Here is a 14982-nt window from a genome sequence, read left to right on the forward strand (position 1 = left end):
CTCATTCGACGTGCTCCCCGCAATCGCAAGAGTCATGGTATTAGGCGGCGCTAAGGCGTTAAACGACTCCCTTCATCATCAATCCGTTTTGGACATGATCCTCGATATGACCGATAGGTCATCGCCGCCAAGGGTCCTGTCCGTAGTACAGTACATGTAGCTGATATCATTGGCGAACGGATGCCCCAAGGCGCTACAGCAGCTGCTCATTGTTTTTCTTTATAGGCAACAGAGTGGTGGTGCCGGCGGTGACCTTGGCTTCGATCCGTCGACTGGAACATACGTCTTTTGATGATGATGATGATGATGTCATTGGCAGTGTTTTTGTCGTATACCAGGAATGGGCGAATTGCTGGAATTGCTCGGTTCGCCCGGAAGACCGCCACCCGATTCAGGAATTGCATCAGGAATTGCATCAGAATTGCAACAAGCGGCGTTCCATCTGGCGCTCCGTCTGGCATTCAGTCAGACCACAGAAGACATCCTCCCCCGCCGCCGTCCAATCACAGCGGCGTAAGCGAGGAGGAGGCGGACGACTGAGGTATATATCTGGCCGTCAATCTACATACATTTTTATTGACTTGTACAGGGAACCCATTGAGGGTGATCCCATGAGCCGAATGATCAGCGTCAGCATCCCCGGCACCCCCGCGGAGCCGAGCAGCATGCAGCGCTTAGCGGAACCGTCCGCGATGCTTCGGAACGCCGTGATGAGTATTATCAACTATCAAGATGATGCTGATTTGGCGGGGGCTTGTTATCCCCGAGGTAACGCGGCTGCTAGGCGACGGAGATCCGTCTGTCGTGAACCACGCTGTTCTTGTCTGATATCTAAGTACCGTAGCGCGTGCGCTTGACTGCCCGTTGTACACGAAGTATTCTACGTAATTCGATCCCGGAAGTTTGCGAGGACTCGTTTAGCGAATAGAGCGTTTGTTGGATCTTTTCTTAGTGTAGTGTAAGTGCGTAGATAGAATGTTCATGCTTGAAGTGGGTCATATTTTGCAAATGTATGTTAAGCTCAGAGGGAGGTTTGATTGAACTATTGGAGAAACGATCGCCTCTTATGAAAGACACAGCGCCAACCAGACCGCCCATTAAAGCGCCCATCGTCGCAGTACATTTCGCCTCGGGCAAGGTCCGCTGGCATCGGCGTCATGGTGCTTCTAATCCCCGTCAATGCGGTGATAGCGGTCATCAGTAGAAAATTGCAGGTGAGAACCGCCGTAGTCATGGGCTGCGGGAAGGGACGAGAACTTGGGCGGGGTTTTCCTTGTCGTACATGTAAGATCATGAACGAATCGAATCCCGTGAAATTCTCTCCCGGCAAATTACGCACACACGCCAACGACCACGCACTCGACCGGCGAAGGCGAACTTGTCGCGCGACGTTTTGCATTCGAGAAGTTCGGCGAGCGATCGCGAGCCCGCGTACTCGAACGCGTCTTTTCGCGGCGACGGCGACGGCGGCGGCGGCGGCGGCGGCGGCGGCGGCGGCGGCGGCGGCGGCGGCGGCGTCTTTCCCATTATGAAACGTTTGGATGAAGGTGCCGATGCGAAGTCGGCGTGTCGAGTCCTTTTTGCACTCGTTGCGCACGAACCGAACGTGCCCGGAAAGAGGCTGCGATCGACGATCGCCAGCGTGTCGTCGCGATGCGATTCGAAGTCGAATGTCCGGAGTTCGTGTTCGTCTTTGTATCGATCCGTGTTGTGCGTGAGAGAGACGTCGCCACGCCCGAACCATGGGGCGTCTTGGGACTCCGTTAGCGCGACGAGGAGTAGAAATAAATAGGCGACGATGCGTCGCTTCGATTGTACGACCATCGTTTTACGAGTGAAGGATTTCTTGTGCGGTGACGCGAACTCTTGTGAGGCTAACCCTTCCCTTTCGGTGCGCGTGACGTCATGTGCGAGAGGAAACACGCGAAATCTTCGTCAGTGAACACCTCTTTTCTTGGCAATAAACCGAGGATGTCCGTGTAGGACAGGGGGGCGAACTTCCTTTTCATTTCCAGTCTTCTACATTCCAGTGGACATTTTGATTTTATTGCATGCATAAATGATATACAAGAGTAGGTTCCATATGTGATGAACACTCACATGTATAAATGCGTCGTCCGTCATTGTTTCTTTCTTGGAGACGTCCAATCCATTTCTACGGCAATGCCAAATAGATAGTCTAGAGCTTCGCGCACCTAAAAGTTGAAATCAATTGTTTGATAGAAATGTGTATCTGTACAGTCTTACATGATCTTTGCTTTTTGCCACGTTGAACCCCACGACGCGAAAACATCGCGGGAGATCTTAAAATTCGATGATTTCTTTGAGTTTGTGTTTGGCTTCGTCCACCTGCGGGAAGTATCACGTGTTGAGAGAGAGGCTACACTATATCTCTTACTCCTTGGACGTCTTCGAATTTGACTTTCTTTTCTGACGTATCATTTTGATTGTTCGTCACTTAGCAACCGAGGAAGAAATCAATATGACAAATAAGGTAATTAAGTCAGTCTTACTCTCATCTGGAGTTGTCCTTCAATGAGAGACAGAATGAGTAGGAGTGCAATCAGAAACCTCAGCGTCGTCCAGAGCTGTTCTTTACAGAATGATCCTTTGAAGAAGAAAAAATGAACATGTAAGCCCCTGTCTATGTTTCTCTGATTTAGATACCTTTGTTTGGTTGTTTTATTACGTGAAGTGGCTGGGACTCGGAGCCTATGCCGGTAAAAGACGATCCAGCGTCTCCACCACTCTCAAAATCTATTACAGTACCACAACATTAATAGGGAATTGATTTAGAAGCCGGAGAATGCACCTGGTTGCTTTCGTCGAGTCTCTGCCCTACAAAGAACGTCAGAGCAAGACCTCTCTCTAAGGAAAGAGCGTACCTAAACGATGATGATGATGATGATGATGATGATGATGATGATGATGATGATGATGATGATGATGATGATGATGATAGTGGAGACCAGAATGTCTGGAATTCATCTTTTTTCGGTTCTGCTGCTTCCTGCTCGACGAGTTTCTTTGCCTAAGAAGTAAGCACGCGTACAAACATGCGGGATTTCGGAAGTTGTGTGCTACTTTTATATAGATAAATTGACTCTCCGCGTCTTTGGCGTATTTTCCGCTCTCGTATCTTCGAATTACGTACAAGGGATCTTCGTCCACTACGGTCTGTATTGCATGCTCTTAATTTACAGTATTTTTATTTTTGAATATTATACTTTTAGATATTCGGCTTGTATTTGCGAATTCTTGGGATTTTCATTGGCAAGTCGTTCCAAGTCTTGAAGCAATTTTCGACTGTACATCTGGAGACGTCGAATCTGGCCCGACGACGCACCCGGACGTAACACGGAGAACAAAGTCGACCCTGAAAAACCTAAAGAAGAATAAATCAGGTACTGTATTAATTAATTAATTAATCAAACATATTGATTATTTACCGTATCCACTAGATTGTCGTTTTGACGACGGAATCGGCATCGCAGCGAAGTTCCTGTACCAATCGGAAGGCAAGCCGAAGAATCCGAGTTCTCTCATACAAGCGAGAGCCTGTGTGCGCAGTCACGTGGTTTTTAGTTGTAGATTGCACTGTGGCGAGCGTGTTTACCTCTGGCGTCAGCTTGGGATCGATCGGGCTCGGTCTCTGGAAGTTCCATCGGCCCAAGCGAGACGAGAGAAGGTTCTGGAATGCCGCAATCGTCCCCGAGACGACGTTTCCGACGTTGAAATGGGCGGCGGCGGGCTAGAGGACGAAATCAGAGGCTCGACATCGCGTCGAAAGAACCGCGTAAGATCACCTGAAAGCCAAACATAGCGATTCCGCCACGAAAAAGTCGCTAAATGAGCTCTTAACGAAATACGCGTGCGTAATGAAGTGAAAATTTATTTTGAGAGTCAGTTTCTAGTGTACAAATTGTAGATTGTGATAAACAGAAAAAATTCACTCGCTTTCTTTTCTTTCAGTTTTCACTTCCTTTCACGTTTACTTCGACCCGATGCCATGAATTATTCAACAATCCCTGAAAATTCCACACGTGCTCGCCCTTCTCCGGCTGCGTATTCGCCGAATCGACGGCACGACAAGCGATCACCAACGAACCCGAGCTCTCAGCCGAAATCGGCACGTCGTCCTCCCAAAGGGTCCAGGCCCAATTCCTATTCAATCGCCTCACAATCCCCGCGCCGCTATCCAACTCCGCCACGCGCCGCCACGTGCGCCCCCTGTCAATCGTGACGTCAACGCGATCAATGCCACGCCCACCTCCACTAAACGCGTATCCGCGAACCGTAATCCACTTCGTCTTCCGCGTCGACGTCACTTCCGCTCGCCGGCTCGGTGATCGCTGATTGGACGGGCGTTTCTTGAATCGCCGGCACTTTGGCGTAGTCGACCGTTTCGGGGCTCGACGACGGGGCGAAGAGTTTGTAGTCTTCGCGCTGCCAAAAGCCGTCGCTTTCCGTTTCGCGCACGCGAATGCGCGCGAGCCATTTCGCGTTGCGAGCGCCGGCGACTCCCGGGACGACGACGCGTAGGGATAGCCGTGGTCGCGGGGAAGCGTTTCGCCGTTCATTTCGTAGGCGAGGAGGACGTCGCCGTCGGCGCTCATCGCCTTCTCGATGGGAATGGAAACACGGTAGGGATCACCTAGAAAATTAGGGTGTCCAAGATTTAATCAATAACAGAGGGCCTCTCTACTAAAGAAGGCGTTAATTCATACAGTGATCTTCCTTCACTGTGGGTTGGAGTTCACTGGGGAAGGAAGATCACTGTATCAAATAAATCTAAAAAATTGATATATATAAGAGAGTGAGAAACATGTGACATATTAGTAATAGTCTCACTTCTTATATATAAATTTTTGAGATTTATCTTAGACAGGTATCTCAAAGTCACCGCATACAAAAGTCACTCTAATAAAAAGCCCATGGGAGTCGCGTGGTTACATCTACTATATATGTTTAATAGTACACGCAGTCCCCATACCCTTTTAGCTACCCCACATGTTCTAGAATCTCGATTTTAGGCTCTATGATCAATGCATGGGGATTTCTACTACGACCTACCACTCATATCTTTATCCAATCCTTCAAATTCGACGTGCCGAGCCGGTCCGCTCCCATCGCAACCGGCGTCCAACAGAACGTCCCTCAGCAGCGGCATGCCCGTCCACTTAGCCGTCGATATCGCCGCAGGACCCCACTCCAATCCCCGCACCGTCTTCACCGTCGAAAATCCCGAAAAGGTTTCCCAATGACCGTTTACAAGAATTTCTACTTACAATTCCTAGATGCCTACATAAACCCATATTCCTTATAATTTAAAAAATAGCTCTTTCTCTAACCATTTTCCCACTATTTGGGTCGCGAAGCCCTTTTTCTTTAGCAGTTCAGCTATCGTTGTTTCGTTGTCAGGCAACCCGCCAATGCTCGGAGGATTCTGTTGGCATGCAGCGAGACATGCCCGTGCGAGCGCTAAGCGTCATCAAGGCAGCTCGACTTAATTAAATCAACTATTAATTGCATTTAATTAAAAAAATAATTTATAGAATACCTGGGACTGCAGACGGGATTTGTTGAGTACCAGCGATTGAATCGAATTCCTTCGCGAGCTAGACGGTCCATGCTGGGGGTTCGAATGGTTGGATGGCCGAAAACGGACGAGTCTCCGTAGCCGAACTGTGGAAGCGCTTTGAGGAGGAATTGAAGCGGGATTGCTTCAGCCTTACGTCGTCGGCAAACATAATAACATAATTCTTCGGCTTCTGAGCCGAAGAAAGAGCGAGAAGGAGGAATAAAGTCATCGCGTTCACTTCCCGGATAGACGCAGCCTTTCATCCCGGATAGGGCAAAAGAAATGCTTCTTGTTCTTCGCGATCGTTGCATACCTGGTCTCCGCGGTACATCTAGTGTTTGCACTAAATGCCGAGGCCGAGCTCTCGCGTTTTAGCAGGTCCGCCAACAATCGTCGAGTACGTCTACTTCGAAGTACTCGAACCGTATGAAATAGGATACGTTTATCGATCTCTACCAGCCAAAAACTTTGGCTCATATTTGGTAAAAATTAGACAGGAGCCCTCTGCAGAAACGAACCTTCATTGCTAGGCCTAGTTGCTAGATGACAAAATATGACGCAGTGGTTCTCGTTCCAACGGATCCTGTCGATAGCTGCAGTTCCCTCAGGAACCGATACAGCATCGCTGGCTCTGTGGCGCTAGCAACGAGAGGGTAGCGATAATAATTAATCAATTAAAAAATCAATTATCTTTCTGTACTACTAGTGGCTGTTCGTTCATGTCTAAGGCCATTGTGGCTGAACATCACGGAGCTGTTGTTATAATAATTGCGGATAACGATGAGGATAATGAAAGCCACTGGATTGACATGATAGGGCATGGAACAGAGAGAGACGTTACTATTCCCGCAATGTTTCTACTGGGCACAGACGGGTAAGAATAAAAACCACTGATTTCCTCTCTCTAAGTCTTGTGCTTTCTGTTTAGGCGAGAAATAAAAGGAGCTTTAAAAAATAACCACTGTCCGAAGCACTTATTTCTATACCTATTAACATGACAAATAATCCGAGTCTATTTCTCAGAGAAGACGCCTTGGACTTTGCGCTAAGAACGTCGCTCATCTTTTTTTCCTAATATTTGAAACGACTTTTGTCTTTAATTAAGTAATGATAAATTTTTAACTTTTCAAGCTGTTATTCCTCCGTCGCCCGAAAACGTGACGGTTCGAACGGTTTCTGGAACGACGAATTTGCTTGTCACGTGGAATTTCGACGTCGACAAGGTCAACGAACAGCATGCACTTCCTGTTGTCGGATTTGTGATAGTCTACATTCCCATTGATCAAACGGCCGAGAACGAGGGCAGAAGAGCGAACAATTCAAAGATAAGGAAGGAACGGTGTCTCACGCAAAGGAACGTCTAATTTCGTGTATTTAGAACTGGGAAATTAATAAACAAATAGATCAGGTGAAAAAGACTAGTCGCTAGTAAATTTAGATTTAGATTGTATTTGTCAATACGAGATAAAGAATTTAATGAAAAGGAGCGACGCTATAATCATGTACTGTAATGAGATAAAAAATGGAATTTTTTTGCCAAGTGGGTCAGCGCAGGAGGCTGGACAAGTGACTACGTCACGACTTCGTCCGCCGCGCTTCGATCCGGTCGTCGCGCCGTCGGAGCCGCCCGAACTCGATCCCGAAGATCTCACGCTTCTCGACGTTCTCGGCGAGGGATTTTTCGGCGTCGTTCTCAAAGGCGAACTTCGTTCACAGCGTGTCGACGAGCGAATCGACGGCGTTCGGCGTGCGGCCGCGTCGATTGGGCTCGCGCTCGCGTCGTCTCGTCACGATGCGATCGAGTCGACGGTCAAGACCGTTGTCGACTAAAAGGTTTACCTAATGTACGAATTACGAATAGAATGTTAAATTTTTTTCTTATAAGAGGATGGTACTCTAGTACTATTGACGATCAGATGGAATTGGTCAAGGAGGTGCAGCTGAATTGGTCAGCACAAGCATATCGTCTCGATGTTGGCTTGCATTACGAGAAGCCATCCGCTCTGTCTCATCGTCGAGTATTGCGCCAACGGAGACTCTTGCAGGCTTATCTCCCGGCTTCGAGATCATCTGTAGACACTGACATAATTAATTAATTAAATAAATAATTTTATGTTTTTAGTGGACTGGTGTCGAGAGTCAAGAGAAGCAACGCGTAGCACATGCAACAGAGGTGCTGGAAGACGCGGTATGAATCCTATGGAGGATAGATAGTTGATGTACTCTAATAAAAAGGAAGTGCATGGAATCTTCTTCTGACATGACGGTTACGATTTTGGACTGTAGCAGCTTTCTTCAGTCCGAACGGGGAGGGCTTCACCGTTATTGGCTAGAACTTCGTTATTTAAGGCTCCATTTCATTAAATTGGGTCCCGTTGCCTTGTATAGGGTTCCTATTCTATTTCTCGCTGGTTCTTACGTGAGATTACAGCTTTGTTGTCCCGTGGTTGTCCCGACCGCTCTTCTTTTCTGGCGATTCACTGTGATTTCGAGTTCCTTTTAGATTCCATTGACTTTAAAACTGCTATAAAAAGTGCTCCGACCTCTTATCGGAGTCTGCGCTCGCTCCATTCGGTCTCGTTCGACGGATTTTCGTGTGTGTGCTGTTACGGAAGTCTCGTAACAATACTCTAAATTTACGTCACCTCCGTTTGTCTACCAGAAAGCACCGTGCCCTAGCTGCGTGGTCTACGATTGTACTTTACATACTGAGACACTAGAAAAGCCGCAAACTGGAAGTCGATCTCGCTAAAATGCGACGAAAAACACCCCCGTAAGAATCTGAAAAGCGCACGCTAAGAGCGACGAAGCCCGTTTGAAGTCTGGAGCAAAAGGCAACATTCTCGAAGACAAGGAAGCTCTCCATTGTACAGTATCTACGAAAGAGATCCATCGACGGCCTCTCCACACGTCGAAATGCGTCTGCACTTAGATCCATAGTGTGCAGCTCCCAAGCCCACTTCAAACGAGTAAAAGCACACAGCACCGTTTCTAATTCAACGAGTAAATCGCAACATCTCCTGCAGGTTTGGGTGAGACAGTCCTCGTCTCCCATCTTCTACGACCGACTCATTTTCTTCGACAATTTCAAACTGTGCGTTGGACCGCGCGGACCCAACTGCGTTCCGCGCCCTCTCTACGAGTCTCCCACGAAGGATCGCATCGAATCCTTAGTCACATTCAACAGCTACTACAAACACACGACAGGTAAAGAGTGTGACTTTCATATACGTGTATAAAAACATATACGCGTGATGTAGACATACATGTAAGGCTCTTTGTCAGGACCCGCTGATCCAACGAACAACGTATCTGGCGCTGTGGCGCTGACGCGCTTCGGTTGGCTCATTATCTGGTCGCTCGATCGCGACGAACCGCTCAAGCGCGTCTACGTCTCCAAACGCCTAAAATTCCGCTACGCCACGTGGGAACGCGACAACGAGCGCCTACTCCTTCGCTCCGCGCGCGGCGGCAGCAATGACGACGTCGTCGTATCGCTCGCTCTGCTGACGATTGCGCCTCTAAAACTCGTCGCCGTCGCGCCGATTCGACGCTTCGTCTAATTTGCTGAAAGACTCGTCAGACGAGTTCTCTTTCTCTTCCTCTGTCAAAGGTGTGGACAAGGCTTTCTCTTTCCCAAGGCGGGTTTTTCAGACTCTATGAAATGAAAGTGCGAGTGGGACATCGCCGTGCCGGGGCTCTCAGACGTGCGTCGATTTGCCGAGCGGGTACGACTTCACGTGCCAGAAAGGATATCAAAAAATTGCAACCGGATGCGAAGGTAGGACATTCGGGATGAGACTCATGAACAGAATCCCTAAGCTAAAACTTTCTCTCTAGATATTGATGAATGTGCTTCATTCGGATATTGCCAGCAGCACTGCTCCAACTCAGGGGGAAGTTTCAAGTGTTCGTGCGACTCAGGATATATACTGAGACCCGATCCGACCCGATCAGCGTTCCTGCAAATCAGAGAGTAAGTGGGGGGAGGTTTTTTTAGTGCCGTAAGTAGACTTATTTATTTTTTATTTTTCATTTTTCAGGGGGGAGTTTAACGACCAAGGAGGTGTGGGACATTTTATCATTCACTGGAATTCATTAAAGGTACGTGTTTTAGGAGAACAAATCATATATTGTACGTGATTATTTGTTTTTGTTATTCATTGTTTAGTGTTATTCTACTACTGGGGAGCATTCTAAGGGTTCTATTAGATAAGTGCCTCGTAGTTTTACGTGTTCGAGGGGCTTTGGTTCTCATGTGTTGTATAGGGGGGAAGGTCGAACGGATATCAGCATGAGGTATAGGTTTATTTTTTGGGGAAAAGGTTTTTAACTTTCTTTTTATCCAGGGGGAACTCATTTGGAGGGATGAGAAGAGGACATAGGGCGCGCCCAGGGAAGGAAAGGGATCGACGAGGACAAAGGAGGGGACGTGGAGGAAGACTATCAACAGGTACAAAATTATTTTACATTTGTTTATCAAATTTCATTTCTTTTATTTAGGAACACTCAACGGGATGGAACGAGGATGTAAGAGAAGGACAAAGGAGACGCACAGGGAAGGAAAGGGATTGACAAGGACAAAGGAAAGGAAGTGGAGGAAGACTATCAACAGGTACAGAATTATTTTACATTTGTTTATCACACTTCATTCCTTTTATTTAGGAACACTCAACGGGATGGAGCGAGGATGCAAGAGAAGGACAAATGACACACACAGGGAAGGAAAGGGATCGACAAAGACAAAGGAAGCGACGTGGCGAGAGACTATCAACAGGTACAGAATTATTTTACATTTGTTTATCACAATAAATTTCTTTATTTAGGAACACTCATTGGGATGGAACGAGGAAGCAAGAGAAGGAAAAAGGACACGCACAGGGAATGACAAGGACAAAGGAAGGGGCGTGGAGGAAGACTATTAACAGGTACAAAATTATTTTATCAAATTTCATTTAGGAACACTCAACGGGATGGAACGAGGATGTAAGAGAAGGACAAAGGACACGCACAGGGAAGGAAAGGGATCGACAAGGACAAAGGAAAGGAAGTGGAGGAAGACTATCAACAGGTACAGAATTCTTTTACGTTTGTTTATCACACTTCATTCCTTTTATTTAGGAACTCCTAACGGGATAGAACGAGGATGCAAGAGAAGGACGAAGGACACGCACAGGGAAGGAAGGGGATCGACAAGGACAAAGGAAGGGACGTGGAGGAAGACTACCAATAGGTTCAGAGTTATTCTACATTTGTTTATCACATTTCATTTCTTTTATTTAGGAATATTAAACGGAATGGAATGAAGATGCAAGAGAAGGACAAGGTCACGCACAGGGAAGGGAAGTAATCGACATGGACGAGGGAGAGGAAATTAGAGGACCCCTATCAATAGGTACACGGTTATTTTATATTTATTTATCACACTTAGGAGTAAAGGCATTAGGATGAGGGGTAGGATTGGGATTAGAGGCAGGAGGATGAGTAGGGTGCTAAGGGTCAGGGGTGGGAATAGGGGCAAGGGTACAGTAGAGCATTTATTCAGAAATGCAGCATTATTCAGACTTCATCTTGATCGTCGCGAAGCAAATTATATTCTCGAGACGAGTTGTCAGAGTAATGCCGTTAGGTTGTTCAACGCTATGAGCCTTCTCATGGGTCGTCCTCTTCAGCGGCCTCTTCAGATGGAGTCATCGGCTGATGTGGATAAGCTTGATAAGCGTTTTGTGCATTAAAATTAATTTCGTAATGATTACTGATTGGCTCAAGAGGCCTGCAAATGATCTTTGAGTTTTTTCACTGCGTAATTTGAAAAAGAAGTAGATCGTTTACGAGCAGCTTTATGCAGGAGCCTTTCTTTTCTGTCTACATTTTATTTAAACCGAACCTCTTATACGATATTTTGTGTCTTAGCTACATTGGATTCAAAGAGTTTAAAAGTCAGTTGCCACTGACCTTCTGAAGGCATCGGCGGGAATCAATGTAAGCTGGGGCTGGGGTGGGGGCCCGTGGCACAGCAGCGCACAAGTACTTCTATCTATGTACAAAACGGTTACATAAGTAGTTGTAATTAAACGTCGTCCGTTATTTGTACTCGCTGCAATAGTTTGCACGGCCGTTAGCGAGCGGTCGCCATCTGCTTCAGCTCAGAATGTTGTCATATCCTAGGAGAAGTCGTGTGTTTTTAGTGCACGGACAACAGCACGTTACTGAAGAAAACAAACAAACAAACAACTATTCTGTAAAAGTGTCATGGGAAAGGTCACAGTTTGTAGGCTCCAAAGAAAGCATATCGAGGTTGAACGAGGTATCGGCTGCCGACACCGTAAACCGATAGACGATCTCCTTTCACTAAAAACCTCATGAAGCCTGTTTGTTCTTCCTGGTGTCTATTCGAACTGTGGCTCTGTGAGAGGTGTCGGACTGCGTCGTTGTTGTTGATACGAATGTAGAAATAGACGTAGCTTCCAGAGCTTGACGAAAAGAAGTGCATTTGGGCATAAATGTAGTAAAGGCCGTCTTGAGGCACAGTAATGTAGCCGTTGCTGTAAGTCATTCCACCCCTGAGAAACGATTGATAGTTGCCATTAGTTGAAGTAGTCCACTGCGTAATCGTTTGACCTGAATTAGTTAGTGTCAACTGAACATTCAGATTCGAAATGCATGAATAAAAGCGTACTGCTCGACATGTAGCTGCCAGAGTTTCCATAAAGATGCGCTGCCGGCCGATCAGAACTCGAAGAATAATTCAGACGAAGAGTAATCACTTCTTCCTGGAGTTTTGATTTCTGTTGGGATAAAAATGTTCTAGGTATATCAGACATGTTTGTATGACGACAGATTACGTCGGCCTGCAGTGACTGAACAGACAGTTCTAGCTTCTTGTACTAATGAGTCATTAGATCAAGAACATTATCCCTTTGAGCCCCCTCCTTACTTGCGTCTCTAGTGCTTTAAATGGCTCAAAATACTTTCGCAGAATGTCTTCACTAAGCTAAATTGATAAATTAGTTATTGATAGCTACGATGTCCGGGTGTAAGCAGAGAAGTATATTTTTTAGAGAGATAATTTATGTTGCTGTTCCAACCTCTGGTCCAGGCACTCCTTGTGGTCCAGGCTTGCCCTTGTAACCGGGAAGACCCCGATCTCCCTGTCAAAATCAAAAGTTTTTAATACATCATTCCAAACTGCAAGTACCCTGTCCCCTTTAAGTCCTCTATCTCCAGGATGTCCCGGTGGACCCTAGTCGCTTTATCCAATATCTTGAAATTTAGTACTAGTTTATGTGTACCGGATTGCCGTCGTCTCCTTCAGTTCCCCTCGGCCCTATCAGACCTCGTTCTCCCTAAAAAACAGTGCTATTGATCTCATGTCCAGAGCAAAGATCAATCCCTGAATTGTTCTAAAAACGTTTAGAATTACCTTGAATCCCGTATCTCCTTTTATGCCCTTTGTGCCTTGTGGCCCTCTGTATCCCTAGAATCACGTGATGTAAGAAGACCAAAAAAAGATAAAACAATCTCTCACCTGAACTCCTGTGCTGCCTCTTGGCCCTTGAGGCCCTGGCGAGCCAACGCAGCTTGGTCCTGGCGGACCAACAACGCCAGCAGGTCCCTCTTTACCCTGACTCCCAGGCGGACCTGTCATCCCTTGTTCACCCTACACAGATTAGTCTATAGTATTTACCAGCGCCGAAACGAGTCAAACACACCTTCTGTCCGCGATCTCCTGTTAAACCCGTGGCTCCTTTTTCGCCTTTGTGTCCCTAGAAGTGCGCAAAGTTGGCGAGCAACTGATATAGTAGCTAATAGCCTAAGCATACACGAACACCCTGCGGACCTGTATGACCTGGGTAGCCTTAAAAAACCGTCTTATTGCAGTAGTGTAGTCTGTAAAGGCAGCGCTCATTTTTACACGCTGTCCCTGCACAACGTTTTCATCTGAGCCATTTACTGCTGAAGACAGAGCGAAGGCAATGCAGAGGGCAAGAAGTGGAGCTATTTTGAGCGTAAACATGCTGATAGGAGTATAGCTAGAAGCTTTAAGTTTAGTCTGCGAACAAAGAGAGAATGCGCAGTCTCCTCTGCTCGGTTTGCCTATCTACGCTCTGCTTGATGGCACACACAATAGTTTGGCCAAATATAATTACGAAACGGCCAATCATTCTTTTGGAGCTTTGTTCTCCTTGGTAAATGTCATTACTGAAGTGATTGTCTTAGCAGCTTTGGATCAAGATGTTCACGTAATGTTGCCAGCGGGAATTACCGGTACGTTGTGCAAATCAATAAGCATGTTCATAAACTCTCTGATTCGTTGAAGAGATAATTCTCACTCTAAATACAGAATTTTTAAACGATTTTTTCTCCACAAGGCAAGAGAGTAAATTTTATGTATTTATTTGGTCTGTGACACCATGGTGGCACTGAATGCAGTGCTGATTTTGAATGTTTTATAGATTTGATCGAGTCTGTACCACCACACCACCTATCTGACGCAGTACAAGATAATTCGTATCACGTACCACGTGATTGCCGTGACACTATTTCGGTCGTAAAGACACCAACAAGAACGGGGCCAGGGTAGCCGCAATGCGACCTTTTACAAACTGGCAAGGATCGAAAACTGTAATGTATCTTCTCGACGGTTCCGGGGACCCCCTATGGGTCTTCACGAGACGACGAGTGCATCCGCTCCGTGGTAAGCAATCCCGCATTCATCGCTTCCTCTTCTACTTCTATATCTTTTGCTATGATCGTTTCTCTTGGCTATGCAAGTCTACTCGACGGGAATTCGTTTGGGGGCCCCAATTCATGACGAATTACGTTTGCGCTCCCTCTAAATATTTATAGTTTACTTTTCCGACATTACCCAGCTTAAAATGTATAGACGTTTAGTGCGGGCATATATGTATATGTTTTCTTCTTAGGTGTCACATGATTTTCTTCATTTGAAAGAGGAATTAAGCCAATGGAACATAAGGTTCGTTTCATTTCTTTGGGGTCCAGTGGTGTAGGCATAGATATGGTGTAGGCGTGCACTTGGGGGATGGACTAGTAGTACATTGAGGTGAATTGCATGCTGTGCCACTGCCCCTTTCCGTTCCTGACAATGTGAGCTGGGGCTCAGGGGATGGAAGAGCAGCGCATGAAGCTCTCAGAATAATCAAACCAATACTTTATTTATGTATGCACGATGCGGAGAGTAGTGAAGGCGGCATTCGGTTATAGAGTAATTGTGAGCCTCCGCCGTATCCTTGCTCGTATGCTTGAGTCTCTGCCTCGCACTCGGGTAGTAAGTTGGAGAGGCCAGTAGTTGTAGTTACTTCCCTAAGGCTATTAGCGAACATTTGCCACGTGCTTTAGATCGCTTTTCTATAAAATGTACACGTAATGTATGTTCA

At 46.5% G+C, this 14982-nt stretch overlaps 3 protein-coding genes, 4 long non-coding RNA genes and 1 pseudogene across 9 annotated transcripts; 4 read left to right on the forward strand and 4 right to left on the reverse strand.

Moving 5' to 3' along the window:
* The first annotated feature begins 418 nt into the window (after window positions 1-418).
* Window positions 419-1024, forward strand: LOC136187900 (uncharacterized). Its single transcript, XR_010670026.1, has 2 exons — window positions 419-541; window positions 590-1024. It is a non-coding gene; the product is annotated as an uncharacterized lncRNA (long non-coding RNA).
* A 464-nt stretch (window positions 1025-1488) lies between these two features.
* On the reverse strand, window positions 1489-3855 carry LOC136187899 (uncharacterized). 2 transcript variants are annotated; one of them, XM_065975615.1, is made up of 13 exons: window positions 3807-3855; window positions 3617-3751; window positions 3450-3558; window positions 3228-3385; window positions 3085-3177; window positions 2886-3031; window positions 2813-2838; window positions 2668-2757; window positions 2514-2608; window positions 2399-2457; window positions 2248-2349; window positions 2101-2195; window positions 1489-2019 (listed from the first exon to the last, which is right to left on the reverse strand). In XM_065975615.1, the coding sequence occupies exons 1-10, from the start codon at window positions 3819-3821 to the stop codon at window positions 2455-2457; spliced, it is 870 nt and encodes a 289-aa protein (XP_065831687.1). In that variant the 5' UTR covers window positions 3822-3855; the 3' UTR covers window positions 1489-2019; window positions 2101-2195; window positions 2248-2349; window positions 2399-2454. The 2 variants fall into 2 exon arrangements, with proteins under 2 accessions (XP_065831687.1, XP_065831686.1); XM_065975614.1 differs by having other exon boundaries at window positions 1489-2195.
* Window positions 3856-3968: 113 nt separating this feature from the next.
* Window positions 3969-5912, reverse strand: LOC136188425 (sulfite oxidase, mitochondrial-like; annotated as a pseudogene).
* A 16-nt stretch (window positions 5913-5928) lies between these two features.
* On the forward strand, window positions 5929-6584 carry LOC136188426 (protease-associated domain-containing protein 1-like). The gene is made up of 4 exons (XM_065976165.1): window positions 5929-6063; window positions 6125-6234; window positions 6288-6455; window positions 6510-6584. Exons 1-4 carry the CDS (start codon window positions 5929-5931, stop codon window positions 6577-6579), a joined length of 483 nt encoding a protein of 160 aa, XP_065832237.1. The 3' UTR covers window positions 6580-6584.
* A 401-nt stretch (window positions 6585-6985) lies between these two features.
* LOC136187938 (uncharacterized) lies at window positions 6986-8230 on the reverse strand. Of its 2 annotated transcripts, none has more exons than XR_010670044.1 (3): window positions 8125-8230; window positions 8001-8077; window positions 6986-7778 (listed from the first exon to the last, which is right to left on the reverse strand). It is a non-coding gene; the product is annotated as an uncharacterized lncRNA (long non-coding RNA). The 2 variants fall into 2 exon arrangements; XR_010670045.1 differs by having other exon boundaries at window positions 6992-7651; window positions 8125-8225.
* Window positions 8231-8411: 181 nt separating this feature from the next.
* On the forward strand, window positions 8412-8917 carry LOC136188227 (uncharacterized). The gene is made up of 3 exons (XR_010670167.1): window positions 8412-8550; window positions 8608-8788; window positions 8867-8917. It is a non-coding gene; the product is annotated as an uncharacterized lncRNA (long non-coding RNA).
* Window positions 8918-9148: 231 nt separating this feature from the next.
* LOC136187957 (uncharacterized) lies at window positions 9149-11072 on the forward strand. Its single transcript, XR_010670056.1, has 10 exons — window positions 9149-9362; window positions 9422-9557; window positions 9625-9685; window positions 9753-9880; window positions 9931-10034; window positions 10085-10196; window positions 10247-10358; window positions 10408-10652; window positions 10703-10814; window positions 10865-11072. It is a non-coding gene; the product is annotated as an uncharacterized lncRNA (long non-coding RNA).
* Window positions 11073-11843: 771 nt separating this feature from the next.
* LOC136188427 (pulmonary surfactant-associated protein D-like) lies at window positions 11844-13598 on the reverse strand. Its single transcript, XM_065976166.1, has 11 exons — window positions 13497-13598; window positions 13294-13347; window positions 13110-13241; window positions 13005-13058; window positions 12874-12927; window positions 12780-12824; window positions 12670-12732; window positions 12519-12575; window positions 12427-12468; window positions 12261-12369; window positions 11844-12202 (listed from the first exon to the last, which is right to left on the reverse strand). Exons 1-11 carry the CDS (start codon window positions 13596-13598, stop codon window positions 11844-11846), a joined length of 1071 nt encoding a protein of 356 aa, XP_065832238.1.
* Window positions 13599-14982: the final 1384 nt, after the last annotated feature.

The sequence above is a fragment of the Oscarella lobularis genome, chromosome 6, assembly GCF_947507565.1.
Source record: "Oscarella lobularis chromosome 6, ooOscLobu1.1, whole genome shotgun sequence".
In the NCBI taxonomy this organism is placed as follows: Eukaryota; Metazoa; Porifera; class Homoscleromorpha; order Homosclerophorida; family Oscarellidae; genus Oscarella; species Oscarella lobularis.

What these genes read in the sequence shown, in the direction of transcription:
- LOC136187899 (XM_065975615.1), bottom strand. An exon ending in TACAAGCCGAATATCTAAAA is followed by an intron (nt 3,178 to 3,227) that starts GTATAATATTCA and finishes CATGCAATACAG; the next exon opens with ACCGTAGTGGACGAAGATCC. An exon ending in TCATCATCATCATCGTTTAG is followed by an intron (nt 2,839 to 2,885) that starts GTACGCTCTTTC and finishes CGTTCTTTGTAG; the next exon opens with GGCAGAGACTCGACGAAAGC.
- LOC136188426 (XM_065976165.1), top strand. Translation starts at nt 5,929, where the DNA reads ATGCCGAGGCCGAGCTCTCGCGTTTTAGCAGGTCCGCCAACAATCGTC. An exon ending in AAAACTTTGGCTCATATTTG is followed by an intron (nt 6,064 to 6,124) that starts GTAAAAATTAGA and finishes CCTAGTTGCTAG; the next exon opens with ATGACAAAATATGACGCAGT. An exon ending in GTGGCGCTAGCAACGAGAGG is followed by an intron (nt 6,235 to 6,287) that starts GTAGCGATAATA and finishes CTGTACTACTAG; the next exon opens with TGGCTGTTCGTTCATGTCTA.
- LOC136188427 (XM_065976166.1), bottom strand. Translation starts at nt 13,598, where the DNA reads ATGTTTACGCTCAAAATAGCTCCACTTCTTGCCCTCTGCATTGCCTTC. An exon ending in CAGGAGATCGCGGACAGAAG is followed by an intron (nt 13,242 to 13,293) that starts GTGTGTTTGACT and finishes TAATCTGTGTAG; the next exon opens with GGTGAACAAGGGATGACAGG. An exon ending in GAGGACTTAAAGGGGACAGG is followed by an intron (nt 12,733 to 12,779) that starts GTACTTGCAGTT and finishes TGATTTTGACAG; the next exon opens with GGAGATCGGGGTCTTCCCGG.